Below are 15,862 nucleotides of genomic sequence, written 5' to 3' on the forward strand. Positions count from 1 at the left end.
AGAGAAAGATACACACACACAGAATCCAAAGCAGGCTCCAGGCTCTGAGCTATCAGCACAGAGCCTGAAGCAGGGCTCAAACCCAGGAGTTGCGAGATCATGACCTGAGCCGAAGTTGGGTACTTAACCAACTGAGCCATGCAGATGCCCCAGTTAATATTTTTTTAAATGGGTTTCTTATAGACATTTGATTGGATCTTGTTGTGTTTGTTTTGGGAGAGAGGCAGAGCAAGCAGGGTAGGGGCAGAGAGGCGGGGGAGAGAATCCCAAGCAGGCTCCACACTGAGTGTGGAGCCTGACTCAGGGCTCGAACTCACAAACCATGAGATCATGACCTGAGCCCAAACCAAGAGTTAGATGCTTAGCTGACTTAGCCACCCAGGTACCCCACCACAATCCATTTTAGAACATTTTCATCACCCTGAAGAGAAACCCCAATTCCATTAGCAGTCCCTCCCCATTTCCCCGGGTCCCTCAGACCCTGGCAGCCACAAACCCACTCCCCATCTCTAGGATTCATCTACTCTAGCACATTTCATGTGAATGGGATCATACAATATGTGGTGGCTTGTTTCCTTCTGGTTTCACTTAACACGATGTCTCAGGCTTCATCCATGTCGTGGCACGGATGGGTACTTGTTCCTTTTTACGGCTGAGTCAATTCCATTCTGTGGATAGACCACTTTTGTTTTCCAGCCATTCACTGATAGACATTCAGGTTATTTCCAGCATTTGGCTATCATCAACAACGCTATGGAGTTGTCTCATTTTAAGATGTTGGCAGCGACTTGGGAGTCATCAAGCTCATAGAGACAAAGTAGAGGTACTTGGGAGTCATCAAGCTCATAGAGACAAAGTAGAGTGGTTTGTGCTGGGGGAGGGGGAACGGGAAGCTAGTGTTTAACGGAGACAGTGTCAGTTTGGGAAGATGAAAAAGTGCTGGAGAGGGATGCTGGTGAGGGCAGCACAATACTGTGAATGTAATTAATGCCACTGAATTATATGTACACTTAACAATGACTAAAATGGTAAATTTTCTGTATAGTTTACAAGTTAAGAAAATGAAAAATGTTGGCAGCGAACTAATGTATTTCAGGTACCAAATTTCAGAAAACCAGGCACACGTGGCATCCACCCAGCTGGGGACGCCTCCACCAGCAGATGTGGTGCTAGGAGTCATCCCTTCTGTGCGGTGCTGACCCAGACTCCCCAGGGCTCTGTGAGCTGTGATCCACACATGCTTCCTTCCTGTAGTGATGCACAGGCGGGGCAGGAGCACCCTGGGCCAGGCAGGCACCTTGACTTGAGTATCCAGGGTATGGGAAGGGCCAGTTCCTCTCCAGCCCCATTTGGGGATCGATGGGGGCCAAGGGAAGAGGATTGACATGAATGTCTATTACAGATCAGATGGTTTAAATACTAGGACTGTTGTCTTTTAACCCTCTGGCCCCACGTGCACAGCCCCCCTCCTCCCATACTATCAGCACCTCCACAAGAGTGGGACATTTGTTCCAACTGATGAACATCATTTATCTCGAAGTCACGTTTTCATTAGGGTTTGCTCTTGGTGGTGTATATCCTATGGGTGTGGACAAATCTATTGTGACGTGTGTCCATTGTAATATCATACAGAATAGTTCTGCCACCTAGGATCTGGTTTTTGTGTGCAGTGTGGACAGCTCATAGCACATGGAGCATCCTGACTGTTGTCTATTCATTTCACTGGCTTTGGGCTGTTCCCACTGAGATCCACTGCTTTGGCCACACTTAGGATGGGGGCAGGGAACAGGCTGAGGGCACTGGAGGCTAGCAGGGCTTGACCATGTGTCTCAGGAGGGGGAGAGTGACCCGGGGATGTCAGACACTGCTCTGCACAAATGATCTCATGGCATCCTCAGAACAGCCTGGCCAGGCATCCTCAGAACAGCTGGCGAGGCTTAGCAATGTGCCCAGCTCCTATCCCTTTGGGCGAGGTGCACCTGGAACCCGACGCGGGCTTGCTGGTTTGCTCTGCATCTGGGCACGGTGGACTCCTCCCAGGCTCTGTACTGACCACAGGCCACTCCAGGATCTCATCACAGTGACTCAGCCCCAAGCTGGTGAGTTTCCCAACCTAGGGTATGGGAGACTTGGGCATCACATAGGGCTGGACGCAGATGGCCTCTCACATTCTGTTGCTGATGCTGCTGGGCTTGGAAGCCTGTGCTGTCATGGCCTGCCTTCCCGCCCTGTCTAGGGGCTTGCTGCCCTCCCCTTATACCTCAGTCTGTCCCTGTCCCCCTAAAGTAGGCCCCCTCCTCCCATTATTATTTGTGCTTCTTATTTAAAAAAAATTTTTTTTAATGTTTATTTCTGAGAGAGAGAGAGAGAGAGAGAGAGAGAGAATAAGCGGGGGAGGGACAGAGAGAGAGACACACACAGAATCCAAAGCAGGCTCCAGGCTCTGAGATGTCAGCACAGAGCCCAATGCAGGGCTTGAACACACACACCACGAGATCATGACCTGAGCTGAAGTTGGATGCTCAACCGACTGAGCCACCCAGGTGCTCCCGTGCTTCCTATTTTCTGCAGCCCTATGTCAATCTATACCTCTTCATGCATATCTGTATCTGGTTCTCCCACCAACCAAAGCTCTTCAAGGTAAAGACCATAACTTTTTGATTAACATTGTTCACCTGGCACAGTGGTAAGCTGTCAGATGCTTTTTCAAGTCATCAATTAATGGATCAAATGAATCTGGTGGGACTGCTGTCGGTCTTCATGACTGCCGGTACCAAGGCTAAGGCAGGGTAGTAAAGAGCTGTGACGGACAATACGCAAATCCGTACAGGGAAAAGCATGCCTGCCGTGGAACCTCGGGCATTTGACCTGTGTTCTCTGGGTGTTCCTCCCTCTTCTGTAAAGTGAGCAGGAGAGGAGAGGTTGAACCACCCCTACCTTCCCGGTCCTATGTGGACACTACAGGCGAGGCAGTGCTTTCCCTTCCTTGGCTTTATTCCCCAGCCTTTGCTGTAAGCAGCGTGTTCCTTTTTCTCAGTGGTGTGCAATATGGTGACCTCTGGTCCGGTCTGTCACTGCCCTCCAGATGTTTTGCCTGGCCTGTTTTGAAGATGACCTACTTAGGGCTGCTGCCACTGGGGGGAGGAGAGACAAAGGGAGAAAGGGCCGGTCTTGCCGCCTTCAAGCTTCAAGAAAGAATGTGTGGTTGGCCTCACCAGCTCTCTGGAGATGAAGGCTGTATTTGCCTCGATGTCAAAAGGCATTGCTTATGGTTGGTATGCGGAATCCCCTCTGTCCTCAAACGTAGTACAAACAGTGGTCAGAGCCGCTCCTCTGGGCTGTGGTCACAGCACGGTCTCCCACCTGCCGGACTAAACTTACAGTTGCACTTAAGTTGTGTGTCTTCAGCCCTCGAGTCCCCTGCAAAGGGAGGGGGCTGCGTCTCCACCACCTGATGCTTCCTGTTGGGATATTCATGCCTCAGCAGCTGCCACCCCAACCCCAGTCCCTGAAACAAAACCCTTTTCTTTTGGAAGCCATCTGTGAAAACAATGGCCTTTATTTAAAAAAATAACTTTTTGCAACACGAGAACGGATCACTGTGACTGTATCTCCTGTGCCCCCAGACGGGGCTGAGAGATGGCAGGGTCAGAGCCCAGCAAAGTCCCCTTTGTGCTGCTCCAGCCACTGGTCCAGTGTCTTGGCCTTGGGGTTGAGTCTCAGGGTCAGTTCGATGTCACGGTCAGGTTTCAGGGCATAGAAACGGAACATGTTGGCAAGGTCTCGGGCGCCAGGGAAGTCATACTTCTCGTAGTCCTCCGGGGTCATCTGGAAGCAGAGGGGAGTCTTTTGGGTCTGTCAGCATCTCCAGCACCCCGGCTATTGGCAACTCAGTACCAGCCCAGGTCCTTACCAGTAAGTTCATCTGAAAACCCCTCTACTAAAAAGATTAAAGTTCTAGGGGCGCCTGGGTGGCTCAGTCAGTTAAGCATCTGACTTTGGCTCAGGTCATGATCTCACAGTTTGTGAGTTCAAGGCCCACATCAGGCTCTGTGCTGTCAGCACAGAGCCCATTTTGGATCCTGTCTCCCCCTCTCTCAAAATAAATAAGTAAATGTAAAAAAAAAAAAAAAAAAAAGATTAAAGCTAAAAAACCACTGTTCTAAGTCAACTTAAATCGTTCAAGGGGTGCCTGGCTGGTTCAGTCCAAAGAATGTGTGACTCTTGATCTCAGGGTTGTAAGTTCAAGCCCCACAGTGAGTGTAGAGATTACTTTAAAAAAATCATAAATGTTGTTCTTTTGAGATCAGAAGATGGAAACTTCTCAGCCCTTTCCAAACCAGAACTCTGCAAACATCACTTTCTTGCTCAAAAACCAAAGCTGTTCCCAGTTCCTGACCAAACTGAACCTGAACTCCTCAGCTCCTGAAATCCTCCATGGTTGCCTCAGACTTTTGTTTAGATGTAATCCATGGCCATTTAGGGCTCGTTTTCTAGAGCACCTCATTGCGCTAAGGAAGTGCTTACCTCGATTATTCTGTTAAATTCTGACAACCAAGGAAGGGAATTCTATTCATCCACCCATTTTACAGATGAGGCTACTGAAGCAGAGAGGGTCAGGGATTGTGCCCCAAGGCCCGCATGCTGGTGGGCCGTAAGGGCTGGGAGCAGGACCCCATTCTGAGGGTCTGACCCACCTGAGACATGCCCTGCCATGGCCTCCCCATCACTGCTCTGCTCGTGTCTTGGAACTCTATAGGTGGTTTCTGTCTTTTAATAACGTGGGAGTTTCTCAGACTTTAATAAGTCTTACTTCCACTATGGGAAGGACAAATAAGAAACAAGGCACCTAAGGGGAAGACTGAGGGTCAGCGGGGACACAGCCAGGCCAGGAGGAGGCAGGGATGGGGCCCATCTCTCTGGCCTCCTTCCCTGCCCAACACACCCTGTGTGTTCACTCCTTGCTTTGGCCCCTAGTGTCCCCTCTTCCTAGAAACCTTCCTTGCCACTTAGTCAATTGCCTAAGCCAAAAACTTCTCTCAGTGGCCACCCGTGGCTCCCAAGAACAGCATGACAAATGCTCACAGTGACGAATTCAGATTGACTTTGCCCAGAGAGTGGGGCAGCCCTAGACACCATACCACTTCCCTACCAACCATAGCTCCCTCTGGGGATCAGAACGACCAGACCCGGGCTGCCGGAGCACCCTGGTGGGAGCTGGGACATCACCCAGCCTGGGCCCGGGGGGCAGCAGGGGCCCACCTTGGCACTGCGCACGGCCTTGCCGGTGTGCTTGGAGAGCAGGGCGGCATACTCTTCCGCCGTGTGCCTGCAGGTACTGAGCCCGATGTTCCGGCCGATGTATTCTTCTGGCATCTTCAGCAGGCTTAGCACCACGGGACCCAGGTCGGTCACAGATATGCCGTCCATGGGCACATCACCCATGGGCAAGCCTGGGAGGGAAGTGGGGGGAAGAGGGATGTGCTGGTGTTGTGGCTGATGTTCCCACCAGCCCATCGCCCAGACACGTGCACACGTCAGCACCCTCCGGTGTCTGTGGCGGCAGCAAGGCAGTGCAGCTCAGTAAGGAAATGGGATCCAATCTGAGCTCTGCCACCCTGACGGTCCCCTGTTGACACCCTGAGCCCTTGTTACTCCATTTATAGAGTGGAGGGAACCCGGGACCTACGACCCCCTCAGGGCTAAGACCAGAACAGGAAGGAAATGGAGGGGCTGCTCCCAAAGCGCTGGACCCAGGGCACCTGGTCACGTCTGGAATTCCTGCCGTGGAAAACCAAGTCTGCTAACAGGAGTGCTAGAGAGTCAAGGCCAGGGCCTGGACCAGAGCAGCACATGGCAGGTGCTCCATAAATGTGCTGAATTACTAGTGATTCCACCTGCCATGGTGGTCTGGTGGAGAGCAGGGCAATGTCTAGATTAGCGCCAGGAGCACGTGGGTCCCGCCACATTCCTCGCCCAGGCGAAGGGGCCACCGCAGCTGCCCGTTCAGGTCACCCAAAGACCTTGTAGGGACAGAGCTCCAACCAGAGACGGAACACAAGAGGGATCCCCGACCAGCTTTGCAAACTATAAAGGGTGGTGCCAGTGTGCCAACACTAGGACCAGACTGCTCACCCTCCCTGCTGGGCAGGACTCAAGCGCGGGTGAGACTGTGTTCATGCAGAGGGTGAGGGGTGGTTGGGTCAGGACACCGACTTCACTGGACCTGATCTTCCCAACTCTCTTACTTCTGAAGGAAAAGTAACAAGTGCGCTCTGTAAAGCATCGCATCACTGCCTCTTGGCAGATTTTCTCAACGCCCCTGCAAAGGTCAGTTATGCCCATTTCACAGAGCAGGAAGCAGAGGCCCAGTGTCACAGGCCTGACACTAGAGAACCAGGGCTTGGACCCGGAACCATCTGAGGACTAGCCAGCTTTCTCCAACACCCACTGCTCCCCTCGGTGACAGCGGATGCTCGAGAAGGGAGGAAGGGCACTCACTCAGCAAGTAGCTCTTTCCATCTGGAGCTTTCTGGGGCAGGAAGTAGGAGAGCAGGTTCTCAAAATAGCAGGCCAGCCGCACGCTGGTCATGGGAACTCCGATGTCCCGGAAATATTCCTCCACCTCCCCTTTGCCGTCAAAGTGGCCCGCTGCCAGCCTCCCGGCCGTTAGCTTCCTGATGTTCTCCAAGCCACTGTAGACCACGTAGCGAAGGCCCAGGCGCTTGGCCACATCGGCCAGCAGCTTTCCCTGGTGGGCAGGAAAGGAGAAATCACAGAGCTGAGAGGGAAGAAGTGTATCCCCAGCCACAGCCCTGGCTCTCCTGCCCTGGTTGCCACCGTGCCTGATGCAAAGAGGCCAACACCACTTCACCCTTGTCCCTCTACTGGAACGATGCTCACACGTGGTTCCACACGTGGACTGTGAGCCTTCTACCTTAGCGTCCCTTCTCTAGATCATCTGGGTTGTCCTACTTCTCAACGTGCTCAACCGTGGCCCACATGTGTGCATTATGACAGGAGGGGTGGAAGGTCGGGAGAGGGCCACACAGAGGTCTCCTAGCTCGGCCTACTCCGTGCAAAGCCACCGTCGATGGAAGGCCCCAGCAGTCCGCTAGGGAGGTGGTACAGCTCAGCAATTAGGCACACAGACTGCTCAGGTGCCACCCGGGGCTGTGATGCACTTAACTGTCAGTTAAACATGGAGAGCCACACCACCTGCTGCATGAGGATGTGTTGGGTGGTGGCCTCCAGAAAGATGTGTCCATGTCCCAACCTCCAGAACCTGTGAACGTGACCTTACTTGGGAAAAGAAATCTGCAGACAGAACTAAGGATCATTCCAGGTGGGTTCTCAATCTGATGACAAGCATCCCTACAAGAGACCGAAGAGAACACACAGAGGAGAAGGCCCTGCGTGAAGGCAGAGATTGGGGTGAGGTGGCCATGAGGAGAGCCAGCAGCCACCAAAAGCTGGAAGAGGCAAGGAGTGGAATCACCCTTAGAGTCTCCTGGAGGTTCCTGGATTTTCGACTTCTGGCCCCCAGAATGAGAGTAAATTCCTGTCGTTTGAGCCAGCTGGCTGGTTATGGCAGCCACGGGACATGAACCCAGGCCATCAGGATAATGACCTAACATTCCCTCCATCAACCAGAGAAGCTGTCCTTCTCTACTCTATGGGAAGGGCTCCCCTGTAAGTGGATTCAAAGAAAATGTCAAGGCTGGAAACAACTTTAAAGACCAGTGGGCCCGTCCAGTCTCCCTTTATTTTACAAAGGCCTTCTTTTTCCCTAATAAAGCCCAGGGTAGGGAAGGTCCTGTCTAGAGCAGAGCTGCAGCTGGTCATGGACGAGGGAGGGCTGAAAGATGAAGTGACAGACAGCCGGGGCCTCTCCTCTGCCACCAACAATACGTCCCACAGATACCTGAGTCTATGTGACAGGCTCTGTGCGAGTGTCCCCATCCTCAGAGCGAAAGATGGCTATGTCTCATGTTCTCCGTCCCATATCCCTCCCCCTGCCACCTGGGCTCCATAACTAGAGAGAATGTGGGTGGAAAACAATAAACAGAAACATACAACATACAAAGGGCACATGGGCTTTCTGGGATGATGGAAATGTATTTTGATTAGATTGGTAATATGTGGGTTTATTTAGGAGTGCTTGGGTGGCTCAGTCAGTTAAGCATCAGGCTCTTGATTTCAGCTCAGGTCATGATCTTGCTGTTCGTGAGACGGAGCCCCATGTTGAGCTCTGCAGTGACAGCACAGAGCCTGATTGGGATTCTCACTCTCTCTCTCCCCCTCTATACCCACCCCCCCCCCTCAATAAATAACTAAGCTTAAAAATATATATATGAGTATATTGATTTTCAAATTCCATCAAACTATACAATTAAAATGTGTGCATCTTATTTCCAGGAAATTATGGGTCAACAGAGTTGTTTTTCTAGAAAGTGTAAAAAGTCAATGGATGACAAAGTAGATTATTGGTTGCTTGGGGCTGGTGGGGAAGGAAGAATGGGGAATAACTGCTAATAGATAAAGGTTTCTTTTTGTGGTGATGAAAACATTCTAGAATTAGGTAGGTAATAGTGATGGCTGCACAATATATACGTATATATAAGTATGTGTATATATATACATATGTATACATACACATTGAATTATACACTTTGAAAAGGCATAGTGTATAGTACTTGAATGATATCTTAAAAAAAATCAGGGGGCCTGGGTGGCTCAGTTGATTGAGCACTCAACTCTTGGTTTGACTCAGGTCATGAGCTCACAGATCATGAGTTCAAACCCCGCACTGGGCTCTGTGCTGACAGCGCGGAGCCTGCTTGGGATTCTCTCTCCCCCTCTCTCTGCTCACTCTCTCTCTTTCAAAATAAATAAATACACTTTAAAAATTAAAATAAAAACCACCAGAAAAGAAAGCAGCTGCCTCCTATCCTCATTAAAGTCCAGGTGGACTGCATGGAAAAGGAGGGGAAAGGTCTGCAGTGGTCAGTGGGTCACAGGCAGGGTCAGACCCTTTCTAACAAGTTGGAGCTGCCTCCCAGGGAGCTCCTAGTGAGATGCCCTGCTCCTAGCCCAGCCTCCCCACGCCCTCCCCCCTGCCCTCACCTGCTTGACCTCCTGCTCCTGGCTGCAGTTTTCCCAGTAGTTGGTCACGATGAAGGTAGCATGGGCCCCGGTCAGGGCCAGCTCCATGCTGGCCTCGTCATCCTGGTCTCCCCGCACCACTTCTGCACCCTGCAGCCTCAGCTCCCTTGCTGCCCTCTGCCTAGGGTCTCGAGTGACCACTCGGACCCTGAATGTCCCATCTTCCAGGAGCGTCCGGGCCACTGAGCCTCCCTGAGCACCTGTGAAGAGTCAGAAAGGCCTGCGGGGATGGGCCTGCCTGGGAGTCCGGCTGAGGGGAAGCCCCTCAAAGCCCCTCAGGGAAGGCTCCACTACAGCCAGACGCCCCGGCCCTTTCCACCTGTGATCCTCATGAAGTGCCTTACACCGTTAAAAAAAATAACCGCTTTATTGAGATAGAATCCGCTCACCTTTTACAGGGTGTACAGTTTATATTTATTTAAAAAATATTTTGGCGGGGCGCCTGGGTGGCTTGTTCGGTTAAGCGTCCGACTTCGGCTCAGGTCATGATCTCACGGTCCGTGAGTTCGAGCCCCGCGTCGGGCTCTGTGCTGACAGCTCAGAGCCTGGAGCCCATTTCAGATTCTGTGTCTCCCTCTCTCTCTGCCCCCTCCCCTGTTCATGCTCTGTCTCTCTCTGTCTCAAAAATAAATAAACGTTAAAAAAAAAAAATTTTAAAAAAACAACAAAAAAAATATTTTGGCAAATCCGTACTAGTGGGCTGATTTTAGCCAGAGTAAACAGATACCTCTATGAGGCAGCTGAGACTTCTGCTGCCATCCACACACCAGACTTGCCTGGAATTTCACCGGTAAGACTCACTGCTTCAAGTTAAATAAATAAGGAAAGTGTACAGTGCAGTGGGTTTTTGTTTTTTTGTATATTCAGAGCGTGCAACCATCATCCCAGTCAATTTTAGAATATTTCGTGCCCCCTAAAAGAAAACCCACACCCATCAGCAGTCACTCTCCATTCCCCTCCCTCTCAGCCCTGGCAGACCACTCACGTACCTTCTGTCTGTATTGATCTGTCTCTATGGATCTGATTATTCTGGACATTTCACACAAATGGAATCATATAACATGTAGCTATTGTGTCTGGCTTCTTTCACTCAGCATACGGTTTCCAAAGTTCATCAATGTTTTAGCATCAAACCTTTTATAAAATGTTTAAAATGGGCGCTTGGGTGGCTCAGTTGGTTAAGTGTCTGACTTCGGCTCAGGTCATGATCTTAGGGTTGTGAGTTCAAGCCCCGCAGCGGGCTCGCTGCTGACAATGCAGAGCCTGCTTGGGACTCTCTCTCTCCCTCTCTCTGCCCCTCCCCTGCTCACGCTCACTCTCTCTCTCTAAAATAAATAAACATAAAAAAAAAAAGATAAAAAATAAAATGTATTACAAGGGCAGCTGACCGGCTTAGTAAGTAAAGCATGCAAATCAAAGTCGGGGAGTTCAAGTCCCACTTTGGGAGCAGAGTTTACTTGTAAAAAAAATAAATCTATTACAAAATATTTAGCACATACACAAAGGCATGCCAACACCCATGTACCCACTGCTTAGCTTAAGAAATAAAGTATTACCTACATCTTTTCTCTAAAAGACTGAGGGGCGCCTGGCTGGTTCAGCTGGAGGACCATGCAACTCTTGATCTCGGGGTAGTGAGTTTGAGCCCCATGTTGGGTACACAGATTACTTAAGAGAAAATTACAAAAAGTAAAATCATCAAAAGGAAGAAAATAAAAAATCATCCATAAATACATGTACGAGAAAAGTGGATGCAGTACTACGTGCAATAGTGGAAATTTGTAGAAATGAGATGTCCTTTGGTAAGAATCTGGCTAAGGAAGTGATCAATCCATGCCAAAGTAATCACTGGCAGATTGGCAGATCTGTGTGTATGACTTGGACAGGTGAACGTGACCTATCCTGGAGTGGAAAAGGGAAGCTGCAGAACCACAACAACCTTCACACAGTACTGGTGGGAACAGAAAATGGGACTCTTTCAAAAAGAGTCTGGAAGTTTCTCAAGGTGCTAAGCACAGAGTTACCTATGATCCAGCAATTCCACTCTAGATATATGCCCAAGAAAATTAAAAACATGTTCACACAAAAACCTGTGCATGAACATTCACTACATTGTTCGCAACAGCCAAGAGCTGGAAACAAGCCAAACATCCAGCAATGGAAGAGTAGATCAACACAATGCAGTCTACCCATAAAATGGAATATTATTCAGACATAAAAAAGGAATGGAGTACTGACACCTGCTACAAAATGGATGAACCTCAAAACACGATGCCGAGTCAAGGAAGCCGGCATAAAAGGCCACAGAGTGTATGATTTAATTTATATGAAATGTCCAGAATGGACAAATCTACAGGTCGAGAGTAGACTGATGGCTGCCAAAGGCTGAGGAAAGTTGAAGAAACCGAGAGTAAAGTAACTGCTGGTGGGTGTGAGGTTTCTTTTGGGAGTGATGAGATGACCTTGTTCTAAAACTGCCAAGGATGAGCGTAAAGCTCTGTGAACATACCAGAAACCAGTGAATTGCACACTTTAAGTTTATTTTGAGGGGCGCCTGGGTAGTTCAGTTGGTTCAGCCTCCAACTTCAGCTCAGGCCATGATCTCATGGGTGGTGGGTTCGAGCCCTGCAACCGGCTGTGTCAGCACAGAGCTCAGAGCCTGGTGCCTGCTTTGGATCTGTCTGTCTGTCTGTCTGTGTCTCTCTCTCTCTCTCTCTCTCTCCCTGCCCCTCCCCTGCTCACGCTCTGTCTCTCCCTCTCTCAAAGGTAATAAACATTAAAAATTTTTTTTGAATAAGAATATTTATAAGTATTTATTTTGAGAGAGCAAGTGGGGGAGGGGCAGAGAGAGGGAGAGCAAGAGAATCCGAAGCAGGTTCTGCACGGTCAGTGCAGAGCCCCAGGTGGGGCTGGAACTCACCAACCTGGGGATCATGACCTGAGCCAAAGTCAGAGCCTTAACCGACTGAGCCAACGAGGCTCCCAAAAACCAGCGAACTGCACACTTTAAATGGGTGAATTGTATATGTGATTTAGATCTTAAGCTGTGACACATATTTAAAAACATACAGTACATTGGGGCGCCTGGGTGGCTCAGTCGGTTAAGCGTCCGACTTCAGCTCAGGTCACGATCTCGCAGTCCGTGAGTTCGAGCCCCGCGTCGGGCTCTGGGCTGATGGCTCAGAGCCTGGAGCCTGCTTCCGATTCTGTGTCTCCCTCTCTCTCTGCCCCTCCCCCGTTCATGCTCTGTCTCTCTCTGTCTCAAAAATAAATAAACATTAAAAAAAAATTAAAAAAAAAACATACAGTACAAAAAAGAACAAAACATGATGGCAAGACACTTTGCCATTAAAAAAAAAATCTTCGTACATATCTAATCTGGTAGGATACTCAAGAAACGATGACAGAGATGGATGGGGTTGCTGAGACAGAAGTAGGAGGGAGATTCCTTTGGTATTATGTGCAACTGTCACTTTTTCAAGAAGTTAAAGTAATTATTATTATTTTTTTAATTCAAACGGAATGTGCTCCCAGGTCCTGCTCCAGGGCCCCTGGCCGGGTCAGGAGTCCGAGCCACAGGACCCTCCTTCCAGCCCTGCCCCACCCCCACCCCCACCCCCCTCGGTCTCCCAGGCTCTGCGGGGCGGCCCTGGGCTCGCTCACCTGTGGCTCCAAACACCACCACCAGTTTCTTGTCCGCCATGCGGGCCGGAGCGGGAAGCGCGGTCCCTGAAGCCTGGGAACCGTGGGACGCTCGGGTTGGCGAAGAGGACAGGGGTCCCCGCCTGGAACCACCCCGGGAGCGCACTGCGTGGGCCCGACGGGCAGCCAGCCCGGGAGAAGTCGGGGCCCCGCGACCCCCGGCCCGCTCCGCCCCCTCTCCGCGCCCGACACCCCGGCGCGGTGGCCCAGGCCTTGCGGTGCCTCCTCGCCTCAGACCAGGCGGGAAACTAAGGAGGAGGGAACGAGGGCCGCGGAATTTGCAGCCGAGTCCACCGCCGCGGGTGGGGGGAGGAGGGGTGGAACCTGAGAAGGCGGGTCCCGCCCGCAGCTCCAGCCTCGTCCTGGAAAAGCCACGCCCTCTAGGCCGTCCTGCGTGAGGGGACCTCAGGCCGCGCGGCTTCTGAACTCCCACCGTCCCGGCGCTGTTGGCGCGCGGAGCTGACCCACCACCCCCTTGGCGGGCGCGGATGGTTCGTCCCACCCAGGCTAGCGTTCTCTCGGCTAGCAGCCCCACGGGCGTGCAGAAACTGGATTTGCGATCCTCGGGGCTCTTCTGAGTTCGCGTGCGGAGCGGGTTAGCGGGATGCTGGCGCTGAAGCCTACGGAAGCCGAAAACCAAGACCAGAAGCAGAAACGCACGCTTTTATCCTGCATGAACATCTGAACTTGCAGATATAGGTGTCACCTAAGGATAATTAAATCTGCATCTGGGACTCTCAACACCCAAGGCCTGAACTCATGTTTGAGGTTGCTTCTAGTTGTACGGATTTGAATTATTTTTTTACAGGAAAAGTGAGATTTCTTTGTGTTCAACTAAAACACTCCTCTCCTGTCGCTCCTCACCTGAAAATTTATTAATGGATAAGAGCTTTCATTTTTTTTTTTTTTTTCATTCACTCATTCCTTCCAAAATGTATTGACCCGTCCGGGAATGTCATCTTCATAACATCAGGCACATCTCTGTATTCACTGCTAAATTTCAAGCACTTAACAGAGCACCTGGCAGGTAGGCGCTCAGTAAATATTTGGTGATTGACCTGTTGTCTAAATACCCTGGCACTGGAGTTACTGGGAAACCCAACTAAATCTGCTGCTGTTTCCCCCAATCTACTGGTGGAGATAACTAATCCACAAGGTAATGTGCATTTTAGGCTTCCTTATGTTTTATCATTTTTAAATTTTTTTTAATGTTTATTTTTGAGACAGTGCAAGAGACAGAGTGCAAGCCGCGGAGGGGTAGACAGAGGGAGACACAGAATCTGAAGCGGGCTCCAGGCTCTGAGCTGTCAGCTCAGAGCCGGACGCGGGGCACGAACTCACGAACCATGAGATCATGACCTGAGCCGAAGTCAGACGCTTAACCGACTGAGCCATTCAGGTGCCCCTGTTTTATCATTTTTAAATGTTTTTGTAATGTGTAATTTATGTAAAATATCGGTCTTTATTTATTATAAAATGCATGTATAAAGGTGTACCTGGCTGGCTGAGTCTGTAGAGCATGTAACTCTTTATTCCCAGGTCATGAGTTCGAGCCTCACGTTGGGCTTAGAGATTACTTTAAAAAAGGAAATAAATAAATAAAATTCAAATGAGATAATGCGGGGTTTAGCTTATGCCTGACACACAGGGGAAGCTCAGAGAAGGATTCCCGCTGTTATCATTATGAGCACATGTCACTGGGCTGGGTGAACTGGCAAGAGCTTTGCAGGAAGTCTTCGTCAGATATAAAGTCCCACAGGAAGCAGAGTCTCAGCTAAGAACACCAGTCGGTAGCCAAATCTTTCCCCTCAGGCCTCAAGAGACCACTTGGTTGTGGGCTGGGTGGGGCTTCAAGAGACAAAACTTTTGCCCAGGCTACCAATAATGCCCACTCACTTCCAGACAGACCCCTGGCACCCGCACCACTGACCAGAAGCCCAGGGGCAGAGACACCATTCTCTGCCGCTCTTTCCTGCTCTGATTTCCAAGCTGTAGATTCAGCAAGGCCAAAAGGCAGTGGAGTTCCTTGTGTCCTACTGTGGCCCTGTGCTACTCAATTAAACCTGGGCACTAGGGCTGGCTTCACGGGCTTGTAACCTGAGCAGTTGCACAGGATCCCACTCTGAGAAGGACACCCATGCTTGGTTTAAGGCTCTGCTGTTGCTTTCTTGAAATTCTTGATAATTTTTAAACAAGGAACCCTGAGTTTTCATTTTGCACCAGGTCGTGCAAATTCTGTAGCTGGTCCTACTGCTTGTTTGGATTTCTTTTCTTTTTAATGTCTACTTATTTATTTTGATAGAGAGCACTAGTGGGGAAAGGTCAGAGAGAGAGAGGGAGTTAGAGAATCCCAAACAGGCTTTGCACCGTCAGCTTGGAGCTTGACCTGGGACTTGACCCGGGACTTGAACCCATGAACCATGAGATCATGACCAAGAGTCTGACACTTAACCAACTGAGCCACCCAGGTGGCCCTGGGTTTATTTTCTTAAAGAAAAACATCATCTATAGGGGCGCCTGGGTGGCTCAGTCAGTTAAGCATCCAACTTCAGCTCAGGTAATGATCTCATAGTTTGAGTTTGAGCCCTGCATCGAGCCCACATAGGATCCTCTGTCTCCCTCTTTGTCCCCCGATTTCTCTTTCTCTCTCAAAAATAAACATTAAAAAACCCTCACTTATTATCACAGTAATATGCACTTGGGTTCCATTTAATAAGTACTTATTGAGCTTCTAGTAAGTGCTGGGCATTGTGCCAGGAGAAGAGAGATACAGAGAAGACATAGGCCAGCTTTCAGGAAGCTCTCCTATTATGGTAGACAATTATACCAGTGGGATGGAGATGAAAGCAGAATAGGAATAGTTAGCCTAGCTTAGGGATCAGGGAGGGCTTCCTGGAGGATGTGATGGTTATGTGGAGTCATAAGGAATGAGTAGGAGTTAGCCCTAATGTGGTAAGCCCTGTCCAGGCAAACTTTATAGTCTGAGCAGAGAGGC

General features: G+C 50.1%; 2 protein-coding genes across 3 annotated transcripts in view; one reads left to right on the plus strand and one right to left on the minus strand.

Annotated features, from left to right (window-relative positions):
* Positions 1–3,541: 3,541 nt before the first annotated feature.
* Positions 3,542–13,388, minus strand: NMRAL1 (NmrA like redox sensor 1). Of its 2 annotated transcripts, XM_019468466.2 has the most exons (6): positions 13,192–13,388; positions 12,829–12,901; positions 9,127–9,365; positions 6,502–6,751; positions 5,263–5,453; positions 3,542–3,828 (listed from the first exon to the last, which is right to left on the minus strand). In XM_019468466.2, exons 2-6 carry the CDS (start codon positions 12,866–12,868, stop codon positions 3,649–3,651), a joined length of 900 nt encoding a protein of 299 aa, XP_019324011.1. In that variant the 5' UTR covers positions 12,869–12,901; positions 13,192–13,388; the 3' UTR covers positions 3,542–3,648. The 2 variants fall into 2 exon arrangements, with proteins under 2 accessions (XP_019324011.1, XP_019324009.1); XM_019468464.2 differs by lacking the exon at positions 13,192–13,388 and having other exon boundaries at positions 12,829–12,993.
* A 610-nt stretch (positions 13,389–13,998) lies between these two features.
* The window catches only part of HMOX2 (heme oxygenase 2), a 34,011-nt gene continuing 32,147 nt past the window's right edge, over positions 13,999–15,862 (plus strand). The window contains exon 1 of the mRNA XM_053894059.1: positions 13,999–14,023. The gene's annotated coding sequence lies outside the window, so the exon portion shown is untranslated. The remainder of the gene's footprint in view (positions 14,024–15,862) is intronic.

This window comes from Panthera pardus, unplaced genomic scaffold (genome assembly GCF_024362965.1).
Source record: "Panthera pardus isolate Hobbes unplaced genomic scaffold, ASM2436296v1 HiC_scaffold_4, whole genome shotgun sequence".
Lineage (NCBI taxonomy): Eukaryota > Metazoa > Chordata > Mammalia > Carnivora > Felidae > Panthera > Panthera pardus.

What these genes read in the sequence shown, in the direction of transcription:
- NMRAL1 (XM_019468466.2), bottom strand. Translation starts at nt 12,868, where the DNA reads ATGGCGGACAAGAAACTGGTGGTGGTGTTTGGAGCCACAG. An exon ending in GGTGGTGTTTGGAGCCACAG is followed by an intron (nt 9,366 to 12,828) that starts GTGAGCGAGCCC and finishes GACTCTTCACAG; the next exon opens with GTGCTCAGGGAGGCTCAGTG. An exon ending in AGGAGCAGGAGGTCAAGCAG is followed by an intron (nt 6,752 to 9,126) that starts GTGAGGGCAGGG and finishes CCTGCCCACCAG; the next exon opens with GGAAAGCTGCTGGCCGATGT.